At 37.3% G+C, this 14,971-nt stretch overlaps 1 protein-coding gene across 5 annotated transcripts in view; it reads left to right on the top strand.

The window, feature by feature from the left end:
• The window catches only part of MED12L (mediator complex subunit 12L), a 560,363-nt gene that overhangs the window by 257,158 nt on the left and 288,234 nt on the right, over positions 1–14,971 (top strand). For all 5 annotated transcript variants that reach the window (XM_074298321.1, XM_074298320.1, XM_074298318.1 and 2 more), the window contains 3 exons: positions 9,420–9,589; positions 11,134–11,244; positions 13,224–13,493. In XM_074298321.1, the coding sequence (XP_074154422.1) occupies positions 9,420–9,589; positions 11,134–11,244; positions 13,224–13,493 (551 nt within the window). The remainder of the gene's footprint in view (positions 1–9,419; positions 9,590–11,133; positions 11,245–13,223; positions 13,494–14,971) is intronic.

Raw genomic sequence — 14,971 nt, 5'->3', positions numbered from 1 at the left:
TGTGTTTATAAGTTCTATAATAGGTAACTATATGACGTCGATTTAGTAAATAACATCTGCCCTTTGGACTCTTCATTTGTCCAAACATTTTTTCAAACACATGCCTAACTTGGGGAACAAAAGAGCAAAGCCCAATACACTTTGTCATATTTTGAGGTTCAACAAATATAGTTGAGAAAATGCTAGACAACTCTTGTATATTATCCAAACTGGTAATTCATTTGAGAACAGAATGTCCCTTATTGTCAGTTTGCAAGTCAGCAGATCACTGGTGGATCCAGTTATTAAGAATGGCCAGCATATACACCTACACACACCTTTAATAAAAGCCTATTTCATGAACAGCAGGATGATTTCAGAGAGATCTGGAGAGACTTACATGAACTGATGCTAAATGAAATGAGCAGGACCAGGAAATCATTATACACTTCAACAACAATACTATATGATGATCAATTCTGATGGACATGGCCGTCTTCAATAATGAGATGAACAAATCAGTTCCATTTGTTCAATAATGAATAGAACCAGCTACACCCACTTCTCTCAACTATAGGAAATGAGTGTGGACCACAACATAGCATTTCCACCCTTTCTGTTATTGTTTGCTTGTATTTTTGTTTACTTTCTCAGGTGTTTTTACATTCTTTCTAGATCTGATCTTTCTCGAGCAGCAAGATAACTATATAAATATGTATATATATACATATATACATATATATTGGATTTAACATATACTTTAACATATTTATGTATTGGACTGCCAGCCATCTAGGGGAGGGGAGTGGGAAGAAGGAGGGGAAAAGTTGGAACAGAAGACTTTGCAAGGATCAGTGTTGAAAAACTACCCATGCATATGTTTTGTAAATAAAAAAGCTATAATAAAATTTTTAAAAAAACTTTTTCATTAGTAAAGATTTGTTCTGCCTTCAGATATCTTAAACCCCTTTACTCCTGTCTAACAAATTCTCACAGCCATTTATTTGAAAGCATCAATTAATCATTCTTTAAATGTGTCTATTGATAAGTGCATGGATTGGTTTCTGAGTCTAAGACTGAGATGAGCATCAGTTTTTCTTTCCTATTTGTTAGAGTGAGGGGGATGATTGAGCTTATGATTCATTTTTGAATACTTAAAAATTGATAATGGTGGTAACATAGCTTATGTTGTACTTTTATTGTCAAATAAAGATGAGTCATAAAATGTATGGAGGCTATGACATGCACCTCTCCCCTTCCCCCACCAACCTTTTTCCTTTCCACCTTCATGTTTCTAGACCTCTACCTGTAAATCTGAAACAATTAAAAATCTATCACAGTATACCGCAACTTTACTTTCCCTTGGTTGGGTGATTTATGACCATGGACTGTAATCATTTATTGTACAAGTGAATATATGTTGACTGCATATTAGGAGGAAACCTCCCAAAGCAATCAAGTTGCCATATCAAGGTAGAGGAAAAAATGAGTACTAAGATTGATGTGTTAAATGACTAATTCTTATTCAAGGGACTAAAAATGGACTCAGAGTGGGGTGGGAAAGATAAAGTTGTAGGAAGAATAAAAAGGGAGAAAATATAGAAATTTACTTAAGGAGCATAGAAAATATAAATTCTTAATGGGAGCATGTAATGTAAGAAAAATAAAAAGTATGTTTGTTAAAGGTAGAAACACTGGCAGATATAATAAGACAGTGAATGGGGTATTTTGATGGAGAACTATAAAAAGACATTCTTTTAAAAAGAAGGGAGAGAACAATCTATTTTCTTTTAGAGCACAATGTTTTGAATTTGATTCTTTTTGCTGTACTTTAAAAGCTTGGTGATGCCATTTCCCTCCTCTACCCCCTTCCTTTTTAAAACCGTTATCTATCATAAATACCTAAGGCAATTAATGAGCACTCAATAGGACCTGATACATCAATTATCTTGACTCTATATACTCCACTGTTTTTTTACTATAAAGCGTTATAGTTATATATACATATCTGCTTTATTTTTAGGGAAAAATATAGATTTCATTCTTTGCATTCCCCAAAGCAAAATGAATCGATGTATATCTGTTTTCTCAATTTAGTATTTTATTTTTCCAAATACATGTAAAGATAGTTTTAAATATTCATCTTTCTAAACTGTGTCCCAAATTTTTCTACCTCCTTTTTCTAATTCTCCCCTCCCCAAGGCAGCAAACAATCTGATATAGGTTAAATAGGTGTAATTCTTTTTTTAAAATTAATTAATTTTTAAATAATAATAGTTTTTATTTACCAGATATATGCCTGGGTAATTTTACAACATTGACAATTGCCAAACCTTTTGTTCCAATTTTCGCTTTCTTCCCCCCACCCCTTCCCCCAGATGGCAGGTTGACCAATACATGTTAAATATCTTAAAGTATAAATTAAATATAATATGTGTATACATGTCCAAACATTATTTTGCTGTACAAAAAGAATCGGACTTTGAAATAGTGTACCATTAGCCTGAGAAGGAAATAAAAAATGCAGGTGGACAAAAATAGAGGGATTGGGAAGACAACTTGAAAGTGGACCCTTTAAAAATTGTTTGTTGCCCAAAATAAGAGTTCTCTTGGAACACAGGCAGACTTGGGGCTTGATTTCTCTTTAATACCCTCCTTCAACTTGGAGCTATGGTTAGACATGGGTTCATCTATGGCATTGCACTCGGGACATGGATGTGTCCTGAGCAAGAAATATTCATTGATTTTTGAGCTAGAAGGCAGCAGAAAGGCCCTCCATTCCAATTCCCTCATTTTTCAGAGAAGGAAACAGACCCAGAGAAAGTAAAGGGCTTTCCCAAAGTCACATGGCAAATGGCAGAGCTATAATACGGAACTGGATCCTATGATTCCTAATGTAGAACTCTTTTCATTTCACTAATCTGCTTCTTATCTGTCTTTGTTGGATTTCATGCCAAGTTCTCATTTTTCTTCAGTTGTATTTCAGTTTTCTTGAGGTTACAGTATTTGTTATTTTGGAATAAACGGTTTCTTTTGACTGCCATGCATTACTTCTTGGCTTTGGGGACAGAATGATTCTTTTCCCCATCCTAGGTAGTCTTTTTATATATGCCCCTGACTCTGTTGCCTTCCAACTTCTCCAGTGGGTTTCTCTGTTCTCCTCTTCTTTAGTCTATAATCTCTCCCTATCTACTGCTTCTATCCTTGCTGCCTTTGAACAAGTCAAATCTCCCTATTTCTTAATAAAATATTCACTAGATCCAGAACTTCTCAAGCTATTATGCTTTATCTTTCTTTCTTTTTTTTTTCTAGCCAGACTTCTAAGGGGAAAAAAAGCTATTAATACTTATTTCATTCCTTAGCCCCTTTCATTTTAGTTTCTTGACCATTACTTTAAAAAAAAGTATTACCTTTTATTGTTATTTTTTAATATCACCAAAATTTCACCCATGTTCTATCCCCCAAAAGCCATTCCATACAACAAGATTTAAAAAAAAAAAAAAAGCAAAATCAGTGCATTGAAAAAGTTTAAAAATATGGGCTATATTTCACATTTGTGAACCTCCCACCTGCAAGATGGAATTGGTTGGGGATGTCTTTTCATATCTATTTTTTTTGAGACAGGTATTTTTCTTGTAATTGTACAACATTCAATTTTGATTAATATTATAAGAGAAATATCTCTTCTTTGAGTTCATGTGGTGTAACTACTACCAAATATATATTTCCCACAATGTAGAAAATATAGATAAAAATGGTAGATTTTATCAGTATGTTCAAGAAAACCTAAACCATCATGAGGATTCTGATAAAGTTTCTTATAGACAAAATCATATCAAAGTGACAGAGAAATTGCAGTATTGTACATTCCTCTTAGGCAACAGTTAAAGATCCATATGTCATAAAAGTTAAATAAATTTAGTTGAATGATTCAAAATCTCATTTATTCCCCCTTAAAAAAGCTTTGTAGGTAAACTAAGTTGGGGTACAGATAAAACCAATTTTAGAGGTTTCACAAATAGGCTGACTGAGGAAGAAGATTACATGTCTCCAAGGAGTCAAGGACAGTTGAGATTTTTTTCTTCTGGCTTTTCTCAGCCACGTAATATTTAAGGTTCTAAGTAAATTTTCACTTCTTGTGGTACATGGTTTAGTTAGATGAAGTTAATATCAACCTTGAGATTGTTAATTTTAATAACTTTTATTAAGTTAATATTAATATTTAGTTAACCAAAATTTGCAAAAGGAATAACAGTCCTAGATAATAGAAGGAAATAAAAATTGCTTTAACGTTAAATTTTTTATTGCATTATTATCATTGTATATGCTTTGCTTACTTTACTCTGCATCAGTTAATGTAGATCTTCCCAGGCTTCTCTGTATTCATCATTTCTTAATTTGTTTCATTATTCCTCAAATGATAGGCATTTATTTTGTTTCCAGCTCATTGTTGTCACCAAAAGTGCTGCTACAAATATTTTGGTGTGTATGAGGAAGACTCAGTTACCTTTGTCAGAGGGTGGGAGGGTGGTGCAAGTCTAGTAGGTGAACTTTGGGGGTATTGACATTTGAATCTATATATTTATATAATTATAAATTGTTATTCAAAATGATTATATTAATTTACAGCTCCACCAACAATGCACTAGTATGCTTATCTTCCCATAAACCCCTCCAACGTTGAGTATTTCCATATTTCCCAATTACTTCTCTTAGCAGTAATATGCATGTGTGTATTAGCATTTACATGTAATATGTTATACATATAGATTAATTTAGAATTTATTGTGGTGTGTGACATAAAATATTGGTCTAAGCTTAATTTCTCCAAGATTACTTGCCTGTTTTCCCAGCGATTTATATCACTTTAAGAAAGCAGTATCTCATACCAATTCATTATTGGGAGAGTTATGAAAATGATCCACACATTTTAGAGAATATGGAAGTATGCCTGAAGGGCTATAAAACTGCGTCCCTTTGACCCAGCAGTGTTACTACTGGTTCTATATCCCAATGAAATCATAAAGAAGGGGAAAGGATTCACTTGTGCAAAACTGTTTGTAGCAGCCCTTTTTGTGGTAACAAAGAATTGGAAAATGAGAAGATGCTCATCAATTGGGGAATAGCTGTGGTATATGAAAGTAATGAAATTTTATTGTTCTATAAAAAATGATGAATAAACTGATTTTAAAAAGGCCTGGAAAATTTACATAAACTTATGCTGAAGCAGAGGCAGAAGCAAGAATATATTGTACACAATAACAGTAAGAATGTGTGATGGTCATCTATGAAAGATTTACATCTTTGCAGTGGTTCAGTGATCCAAAGCAATCTCAATAGACTTTGGATAGAAAATGTCATCTGCATCCAGAAAAATAATTATGGAGATTGAATGTAAATCAACACATGATATGTTCACTTTTTTCTGTTTTTTTTCCCCCTCCCATAGGCTTTTCCCTTTTGTTCTGATTTTCTTTCTCAACCTGATTCATAAAGTACTATATCGGAAAAATAAATTAAGAAAGGAAAAACAAACCAACAAAAAAGAAAACAGTATCCCATCAGATACTCTGTATTCTGTACTTAGTCATGTCTCTCTTTGGATAGAGAGCGAGGAAATCTCTGTAGATTGTTGCGAGCTGTCGTCTCTAGAAGCTGCTGGATCGCTCTCTGGGAAGAGATCTGCTGTGTCTACTAAAATCTCTCCAACAGATTCTTCTTCCTGTAACGAACCGTTGTCTCCAGGCAGTTGCTGTTAACTCTTGTCTTTAGAAGTGACTTCCCTTCCTGCAGAGAGCCCCGTCAAGCCTGATGCAATGCAGAGTCTTTCTCTTGAATCCTGGCTCTGAATCTCCTCCAGCTCTTATCCTTCTCCAGGCCGATCTGCCCTCTGCGCCCAGTGCTGTCTCTTTTTATCCTCCCAGAGAATGGGCGTGGGATAATGCAAGGGCTTCTGGGAAGAACCACCCCAGCCAATGAGCTTGCCCCCTCTATCAAGTCAACCTGAGTTCTCACCTTGTAATTGTCCAGAAAACCTCAGTTCTCACTTAGTAATCCTAACATCTCCCCCTTTCTTTTGATTTAGAACATAGGACAGTCATGACCTTGAAACATAAATCCATCAATATGGGAAGTATTACAGATAATTACATAAATGACCTTGAAACATAAATCCATCAATATGGGAAGTATTACAGATAATTACATAAATTACATAAGCACATAGTAACATAGTAATGTAACATATGCTAGAAGTATATAACATAATCATAAATTGAAAATTTATAAATGTCCATAAGTCCATTGTCCATTAGTCTCATCTTGTGTGAGGAAGTCCAATGATTCCTGCTGGTTTTTAAAGTTCTTTAACAGTCTTCTTATTATCCATGCTCTTTCAGTGTCAGATGTTTCTTAGATCTTCTCCTTTATTTTCAGATCTTTCTCTTTTTCTGTCTCTCTCTGATGGACAAGGCGAATATGACTCGTTGGCACCCATCTGATTCCTTCTCCTGCTGAAGAAATACAAGCAAACCCTCTCTCCCAGGCAGTTAACTGCTTTCTAAATCTCTTCTCATCATCTGACAATTACATTGGAGTTGTTTGCACTGGGCACAGCCCTGTTGGTTTAAAAGGCCTGTATTCTCCCCAAGTGTAATCCATTTTTGCAATCTGATTGCCTTTTGACTGACTTATCAGGTAATCCCTTTCTGCCATGTGATTGCTTCTCTGCTGATTGATTAAATCAGAGTCCTGGCCTTCTAAAGGCTCTTTAGGTGTAACATCAGCTGCCATCATGCCCCAAGTCTTTTTTGCCTGGGGCCCTGGACCTGGGCCCCTCATCCCATTTCCCTGAATTATTCTACACTCTGATGCCCAATGGAATCCTCTGTTGCATTTTGGACATGGGGTTTTAGGTCTTCTCTCACCCTGTCTTTTCACTGTATCTCCAAATCTACACTGAGCTCTTAGATGTCCAATTTTTCCACATTGAAAACATCTCCGAGTTTCTCTAGAAGGCCCTTGCCAGGAGGGACCCTGTCTCTCCACATTAATCATTGTCTGGGTATAAAAAGCATTTGTTCCCACTGTAGCACAGCATCTTATGATCTCCTCTAAAGGAGCATCTTTGTCTAATCCCCATATAATTCTTTTGCAAATCTCATTGGCATTTTCCTTAGCCAGATGTCTGGTCATTATTTCTGTAGCTGAATTTTCTCCAATAGTTCTTTTGACAGCAGTTTGCAAACATCCCACAAAATCTGCAAAAGGTTCATTGGGACCTTGCTGTATTTTAGTGAAAGCCTCTCCACGATCTTTCTGTCCAGGAAGGACACCCCAAGCTTTTATTGCAGCCTTAGCAATTTGTTCATATATTGTCATGGTATAATTAATCTGTTCCGAATTCTCTCCATACTGACCTTCACCAGCTAAGTGCTCAAAAGTGAATTGTGTGTTAACTCCTATTTCCAAATTGCATCTGACTTGAATTTTACATAATTCATGAAATTCCGCAAGCCATAATAAATTTTCTCCAGGCTCCAGACATGTCCTTGCTATGGATTTCCAATCATTCGGGGTTAGGACTTCATAAGACAAACCATCTAGTAACATTTTGACATAAGCTGATGTAGCCCCATAAAGGGTACAACCTTTTTTCAAATCTTTAATTTTATTCAAATCTAAAGGTGCATATCTTCTCCTTTTTTTACCTACAGAGTCAGTATTTTCAATCACAGGATATGCATGTATAAAATCACTTATATCCTGTCCTTCTCTCTTAGCTTTAACCAATGCTTTTTCTAATCTTGTCATAGGCTTAGGCTTCTTCACAGGCAATTCTGTTTGTGTTTCTGCCTCTTCCCCTCTTTCTTCCTCCATCTCTGAAGGTGGGGTTGATGTGGGCCTGTCAATAATCTGTTCTCTAGGCAGGGTTGAAGCTTCTTCAAGAGATCATACCATAATTCCTCATTTAAATCCTCTTGCTCTAGGGAAAGATCTTGATCTTTCCTTTTTTCCTCACACTTCCTCCTCTGTTCATTTTTAGAACTTTTCCTTCTCCTACAACTTGCTTGAATAGTTTAAGGCTAATTGAACTATGTTGTAGATATAAAATACTTCTGCAGAAATTGAACGAGGCCCATTTTTTGCTTGAAATTCTTTCATTTCATATCCCACTAGCTTCCATTTATCTACATCTATCTTTTCTTCCTCTAAGAACCAAGGGGATGTGCGTCTTAATGCAGCCAAGAGTTTAGCAATCTGTACCCAGGTTACAAGTAAACTCTGCTCCTCAATTATCTTGATTATACTCTCTATAGTACCACTCCTGAATGGGGGTGGAGCTGAGGTTTCTTCTGGGGCTGGGGATGAGTCGGCTGAGGTCCAGGGATTGAATATAGCTAACATCTGCCCCATTTCAGCTATAAGAGATTCCTGGTTTAGCCCTTAACAAGTTAAGTTCCTTATTTATCTATTAGCACACTCTCTTAATCTTTAACAAAGTTTCCTCGTTACTCACGGTTCTGGGTCAGAGAGACTGAGATCTAGATTGGAAGCTTTTCCACTGGAATCAGGACCGTGTCGGTCCCTGTTCGGGCGCCAAATTGCAAAGGTCTGGTCTAGCTCCTCTTGTCAGGATAAGCAAAAGTCCTTGCCCCACGTGTGGACGCCAATTGTTGCGAGCTGTCGTCTCTAGAAGCTGCTGGATCGCTCTCTGGGAAGAGATCTGCTGTGTCTACTAAAATCTCTCCAACAGATTCTTCTTCCTGTAACGAACCGTTGTCTCCAGGCAGTTGCTGTTAACTCTTGTCTTTAGAAGTGACTTCCCTTCCTGCAGAGAGCCCCGTCAAGCCTGATGCAATGCAGAGTCTTTCTCTTGAATCCTGGCTCTGAATCTCCTCCAGCTCTTATCCTTCTCCAGGCCGATCTGCTCTCTGCGCCCAGTGCTGTCTCTTTTTATCCTCCCAGAGAATGGGCGTGGGATAATGCAAGGGCTTCTGGGAAGAACCACCCCAGCCAATGAGCTTGCCCCCTCTATCAAGTCAACCTGAGTTCTCACCTTGTAATTGTCCAGAAAACCTCAGTTCTCACTTAGTAATCCTAACAGTAGATTATCTGAAAAACAGGAAGACTAATTTAGCTAATTGAGAGCTCATTTTATAGACAATATAATATATGATTTGAGTGGTAGCCATCTAATAAAGTCATCTAGTAAAAGGAAACTATATATTCTCTTTTGTCCAGTTGATATTTATAGACTGCATAGTATTATTGAAAAGAATCCCTGGGTTTTGGGATCAAAGGACTTGACCTCAAGTTCTAGCCTTGAACACTTTCCTTCTTTTAACACTCAACAAACATTTATTAAAAGTATTGAAAATATTCTCCTATATTTTTTCCTAAGAAAGTAGTGATGCTCTGAGTTTTTTGTTTGTTAACAGAATGGACCCAAATCTCCACCAGATACCTTCGAGAACAATTAGCAAAGATTGCAGATTTTTATCACCTGGCCTCAGCTCCAGGCAATGGCTCCATGGCTATGCCTCAAGATGTGGAACAAGCATTGAAACAGTGGGAGTACAATGAAAAACTGGCGTTCTATATGTTCCAGGTAACTTTTCCTAGAAGTGCAAATAATCCAGGGCTAATTAAAATGTATTTAACTGATATTTCCTTTTTTTTTCTTCTTTTCTTTCCCTTTTTTTTCTTCCTCTCCCTCCCTCCCTGACTTTTTCTTCCTCCCTTCGTCTTTCCTTCTTTCCTTTTCCCTCCTCCTCTCCTTCACTTATCTCTGTTTTTTGTGTGTAATACACACACACACACATATGCACACATCAAGGAGCTCATTGTACAATGAAATCCTAGAGCCTGTACATATCTCTGTCCTATGTTTCTGTCCCAAATCTGAGGTTTCATTGATATGGGCAATGCTCAGTGAGGACACTTCCTCTGCCAGAGCATATTTGCACCTGACCTGCCATATTTACATGTGGGCACAGGTTATGTGACTTGCCCAGGATCACGCAACCAGTATGCACATGGGACAGGAGACCAATTGTCTATCCACAATGTCACACCACCTTTCATGTGAATAGTCGGCTATTTTCATTTATACACTTACTCATTTATCACTGTTTACCTTCTATAAGAATGAAACTGATATTAAAGGTCAAAATTCATCATTTTATTTTGTGTTGGACCTTGAGGATATTTGTTCAGAATCCATTATGCTAGGGTCATCTTAATTTGATGGACTGTGAGCTGAGATTAAGGGTTATTTCATCCTTTATATTTGTAGCTCTGATGTCTAACTTATTACCTGGAACATAACAGGCACTTAATAAATGCTCCTTGGCTAATTCATTAAATTAATAGAATTTATTTCAATCAGCAGATATCAAAATATGGTCTTGAGATCCCTGGGAGACATTTTTAGGGGAAATGTGGAGTCATCGCTATTTTTATAATAATACTAAATTATCTTAAGACATTTTTTCCTACTATAAATATCAAAAGATATACCCCACATAAACAAAAACTCATTGGGAGAGGGGAAGAATGTTTTCCATAATTTTTATAAATATGAACAAGTCTTGAGACCAAAAAGTTTGAGAATCAATGATTGAGACTAAAGCAAAATCACCTAGTTTATAATTTTAGGAAATGTCATGATTGTAAGGATTGGGGAAATTGAGGAAAGGCTAAAATCTTTCCAAATCATTTTATATTTTTATATATTTATATTATATTTATTTATTTATGTATAAATTTATACACCTAATATATGCCAGATATTTGGTAGGTTCCAGAGATTCAAAAAACAAACCAAGAAAATCCCTCTATCTTCGAGAAACTTCCATTCTATTTTGTGTGAAGGATGAAATAATACATTCCTGTATACAAAATACATACAATTTAATTTCAGGGGTGGTCTAAATGAAAAGCCATTTGCTGACTGTAAAAGAGCTTCAGAGGGCTCAGTGTAAGCGTGAAAAACTTGGGAAGGATCTGGTTGACACTGATAGGAATGAGGAAGTAGAAGGGACCTGCAGGAATCATTTGCTACTATAGAAGCTGAAAGTAGCCAGACTCTAGTGCTCATTTCTGAGTCCCTTAGAGATGAATTTCATCTCACACGTATTTCTTTTGTTTTAGGAAGGAATGCTTGAACGGCATGAATACTTGACCTGGATCCTAGATGTCCTGGAAAAAATCAGACCAGTGGATGATGATCTTCTCAAACTACTACTACCACTAATGCTGCAGGTGCAGTTTGTCATTTAATTACTGATGAATAAGGTCTGATTCAATATAATAAAGCTAAGAAATGGCATGTCCCTCACTGTGATGGTGGCAAATAGTGGGGTAAAAGAACCTCCTTCTTTCTTTTTCCTTTTGCTTCTCAGGAAGCTTGGCTATAGATTCAGTGGACCACCAGGTGGAGACACCTGGCAGGCAGGTAATCAGAATGGAGCTCAGAGGAAAGAAGCAGGCTGTATATATAGTTTTGCACAGAGATATTAATTCGCCTTTCACCTCCCTCCTTCCACCCCAGGAGAGATGGAAAAGTCATTGAGAGAGAGTAGAAAAGTCTGTAGCCTCCAAAAAAGTTCATCCATCCCTGAATATTGATGATCTGCCTGAAATTAGCCAGGTTGCTCTTTGAACTCTAGTTGTCTGTCTCCAGTTCATATGCAAATATTTTACATTTTTCTCAAATGTAGCAGATTGCCTTTGAAAACCCAAAGTCATTTCTGTGCCAGAGTGGGACTTGAATGAATGATAGACCAATAGAGGCTTGGATGGTTACCTTCAAAAGTAAATTGAAGGCCCTAATTTGGCTCCACAAAATTTTATTCACAAGTACAAGATGGGGAGTGGGGGCATGTAAAGCACATAGCAACCCAAAAAACCCCAAAACAACCCAAACAGCTTTTAAAAAAAATTTTAATTTAACTTTTTTATTTTCCCCCATTATATTGTGTGTGTGTGTGTGTGTGTGTGTGTGTGTGTGTGTGTGTGTATGTATGTATGTACCGGAAAAAAAAACAACAAAAGAAAGAAAAGTTTGGGAGATTTTAAGTTCAGTATGTAGCAATTGTGTGATATTCCACCCCCAAGAACCCTAGTGTAATTTTGGGCTGTTATTAGAGTCCCAGCTCCTAGAGATCAAAAGGTAACAACTGTGCCTTCCTCTGCCCTGATCATATGCATCATTCAATTAATAAATATTAAGTGCCTACTCTGTGCCAGGATATAAAGAGGCAAAATCTAGTTCTTGCTCTCATCAAGATTATAATCAAGTGGGATCATCTCTCTAAACGATTCATGTTCAGCTCAGGGTGTACCACATTTAAGATTATATTTTGATAACTTGGAGAGTATCCAGCGGAGAGCAACAAGGATTTTGACAGACCTTGCGTCCATCCCATCTGTGGATGGAAGGAATGGGGGATCTTGAGAAGAAAAGAATCCAACGGAGTCAGATGTCTAGCTGCCTTCACATATGTGGAGCTTCATTTAGACTTTTTCTCTTGGGCTCCCAAAGGAAGAAATTGAGTGAAACGGCAGATGGAAACCCAGGCTTGATGATGTTATCCAAAAGTTGAATGGAGTACACTGGAATGTAGTACAATTCTCTTACAAAAGCTGGGTAGTCATTTTGGGGAATTAGGTTGGTTGAAGTGACTTCTAAGTCCTTTCCAGCTTGGAAATTCTGTGATCCCATATTCTAATCCAATAGTCTTTGGAACTCTTCTCAAAAATTTCCCATTTTTTCTCCTCTAACTTATAATCTAAAAGTTCTTCCTGGAGTTCCTCCACAAATGCCTTGGAAACCAACTCCAACAGTGATCAAAAGGAAAATTATTAAAGTGTTAAATTATTTTAGGTCTCTCTCTGCCTTCCTTTAGTCCATGTACTGGTCAGTAGGCTTATTTTTTATTTCTTTGCCTTTTTGCTGAGGCAACTGGGGTAAGTGACTTGCCTAGGGTCACACAGCTAGGAAGTGTTAAGTGTCTGAGACCAGATTTGAACTCGGGTCCTCCTGATTTCAGGGCTGGTGCTCTATCCACTGTGCCACCTAGCTGCCCAGTAGGTTTATTTAAATGGCTGCACTATGATTTACCTAAATTTAGGTGGATGTATATGAGATTTTTTTGGGGAAAGAGGAGCTCTTCTTTCTGAAGATGAACACAAACTGGGCATGAAATGATTGACCCTAATACTCTTATTTTCTCTTCCAGTATTCAGAAGAGTTTGTTCAGTCAGCTTATCTATCCCGCCGTCTCGCCTACTTCTGTGCCCGGCGCCTCTCTCTCCTGCTGAACGACAGTCCTAATCTCTTAGCTGCACATTCACCTCACATGATGATCGGCCCAAACAATCCAGGTCTGTCAGCATCAAGCCCTGCTGCCCCTGGGCCGGTAATGAGCCCAGTGCAGCTGTCCGGATCGGACTTGCTGTCCTGCCCACAGCATCGTCCACTGGTTTATGGACTTAGCTGCATGCTGCAGGTATGCCTTTAGCCTTTCTAGTCTTTAGTTTTCTATCAGATGATATTTTTAAAGGTGCTATTAAAATGCCTTATAAGTGTGACAGTAAAATAGCATCTTCCATTTGTAGATTGTACAGTTTTTAATGTATTTTCTTCTCAAGGAGCTCTGATCTTGATGGAGACTTTTTAATTCAATTTCCTTGCATCATTGGGCGCTAAGAGGACTGGCTGACTTTGGTTTGGTGACTTGATTTGGGATCAGAATTCTGAAACTGGGAGGCAGTGTGGTCTGATGACTAGTGGATCTGCTTAGGAACTTGTCTTTCTTACCTCATGCCCTCTCCCCTCATCTGTTTCCGTGACAATCTCTCTCTGTCTCTCTCTCTCTCTGTCTCTCTCTCTCTCTCTCTCTCTCTCTCTCTGTCTCTCTGTCTCTGTCTCTGTCTCTCTCTCTTTCGTGCACAAGCGCTTGTTCTTGCTCTCTCTTTCTTATTCCCTTTGTCTCTTCCTTTCTCTCTCCTTCTCTCTCTTTTTCCCTCTGTCTGCCTCTGTCTCTCCCTCTCTCCCTTCTTTCTCTTCCTTCTCTCTCACTGTGTAACTATGGGCCACTCACTTAACCTCGTTAGTGTACCAAACATTTCTCTAAAATCAGAACATGAAGATGTGTCAAGGGAGATTTCATAGGCCAACATTAAAAAAATTAATAAAAATAAAGCCACATGTACACCCTACACTACATATACAATGATCCTTGTCATTTGGAAATTTTAGTTATTTTTACCCCCCTAGGAAATCTTAATAGGTTGTCTTTTCCTGCCTAAGTGATTCTTTGAAGGGCCTTCCTTCAAGGGCAGACCAATTGACATCCTGATAGGAAAAGTAGTTTGCTCTTGGTAATTGGCTTTTTGATTTTTTTGATTTGCATCAATAATGCTTAGAATCAAGAAGGCATGGAAAGATTCAGTAACTCTTCCCTCAGATTCTGCTAGCTCTTTGGATAACTAGACAAGGTGACAACTAGTAGAGATGGTTTCATTTGTTTTATTTTATTTTACCCAGTGTCCAGTGAATAGCAGCAATTAATAAATGCTTAAATGATTGATTGCATAATTAATGGGATGACATTAGAATTTTGTCATTTATCTGTTATGATAGTTTTTTCTCTATCTAAACATGCTTTGAGTTCTCATGGATTGGAGTCATGCAAAATGAGATTTTTCCATCTGATGTTTGTGGACCAATAATGGTCTGCTTATATTTATTACCTGTTAGGGGAGCTGCAATAGGAATAATTTGTATTTTATGAAATGAGGGGAAAAAAGGTGGGGTGAACAGGTTTTGTTTAGATTTTAATATCCATTCCCATTTCTTCTTACATAGAATTTTTTACAAGTGATTTTACAAATAATTGAAATTTCTGACTAGAATTGCGGATTGCTACCATTTAATTTGGGGCAGCTAGGTGGCAGCATGGATAGAATGCAGAGCCTAGAATTA

This window comes from Sminthopsis crassicaudata, chromosome 3, assembly GCF_048593235.1.
Source record: "Sminthopsis crassicaudata isolate SCR6 chromosome 3, ASM4859323v1, whole genome shotgun sequence".
In the NCBI taxonomy this organism is placed as follows: Eukaryota; Metazoa; Chordata; class Mammalia; order Dasyuromorphia; family Dasyuridae; genus Sminthopsis; species Sminthopsis crassicaudata.
This window is presented reverse-complemented; position numbering and strand designations above follow the sequence as displayed.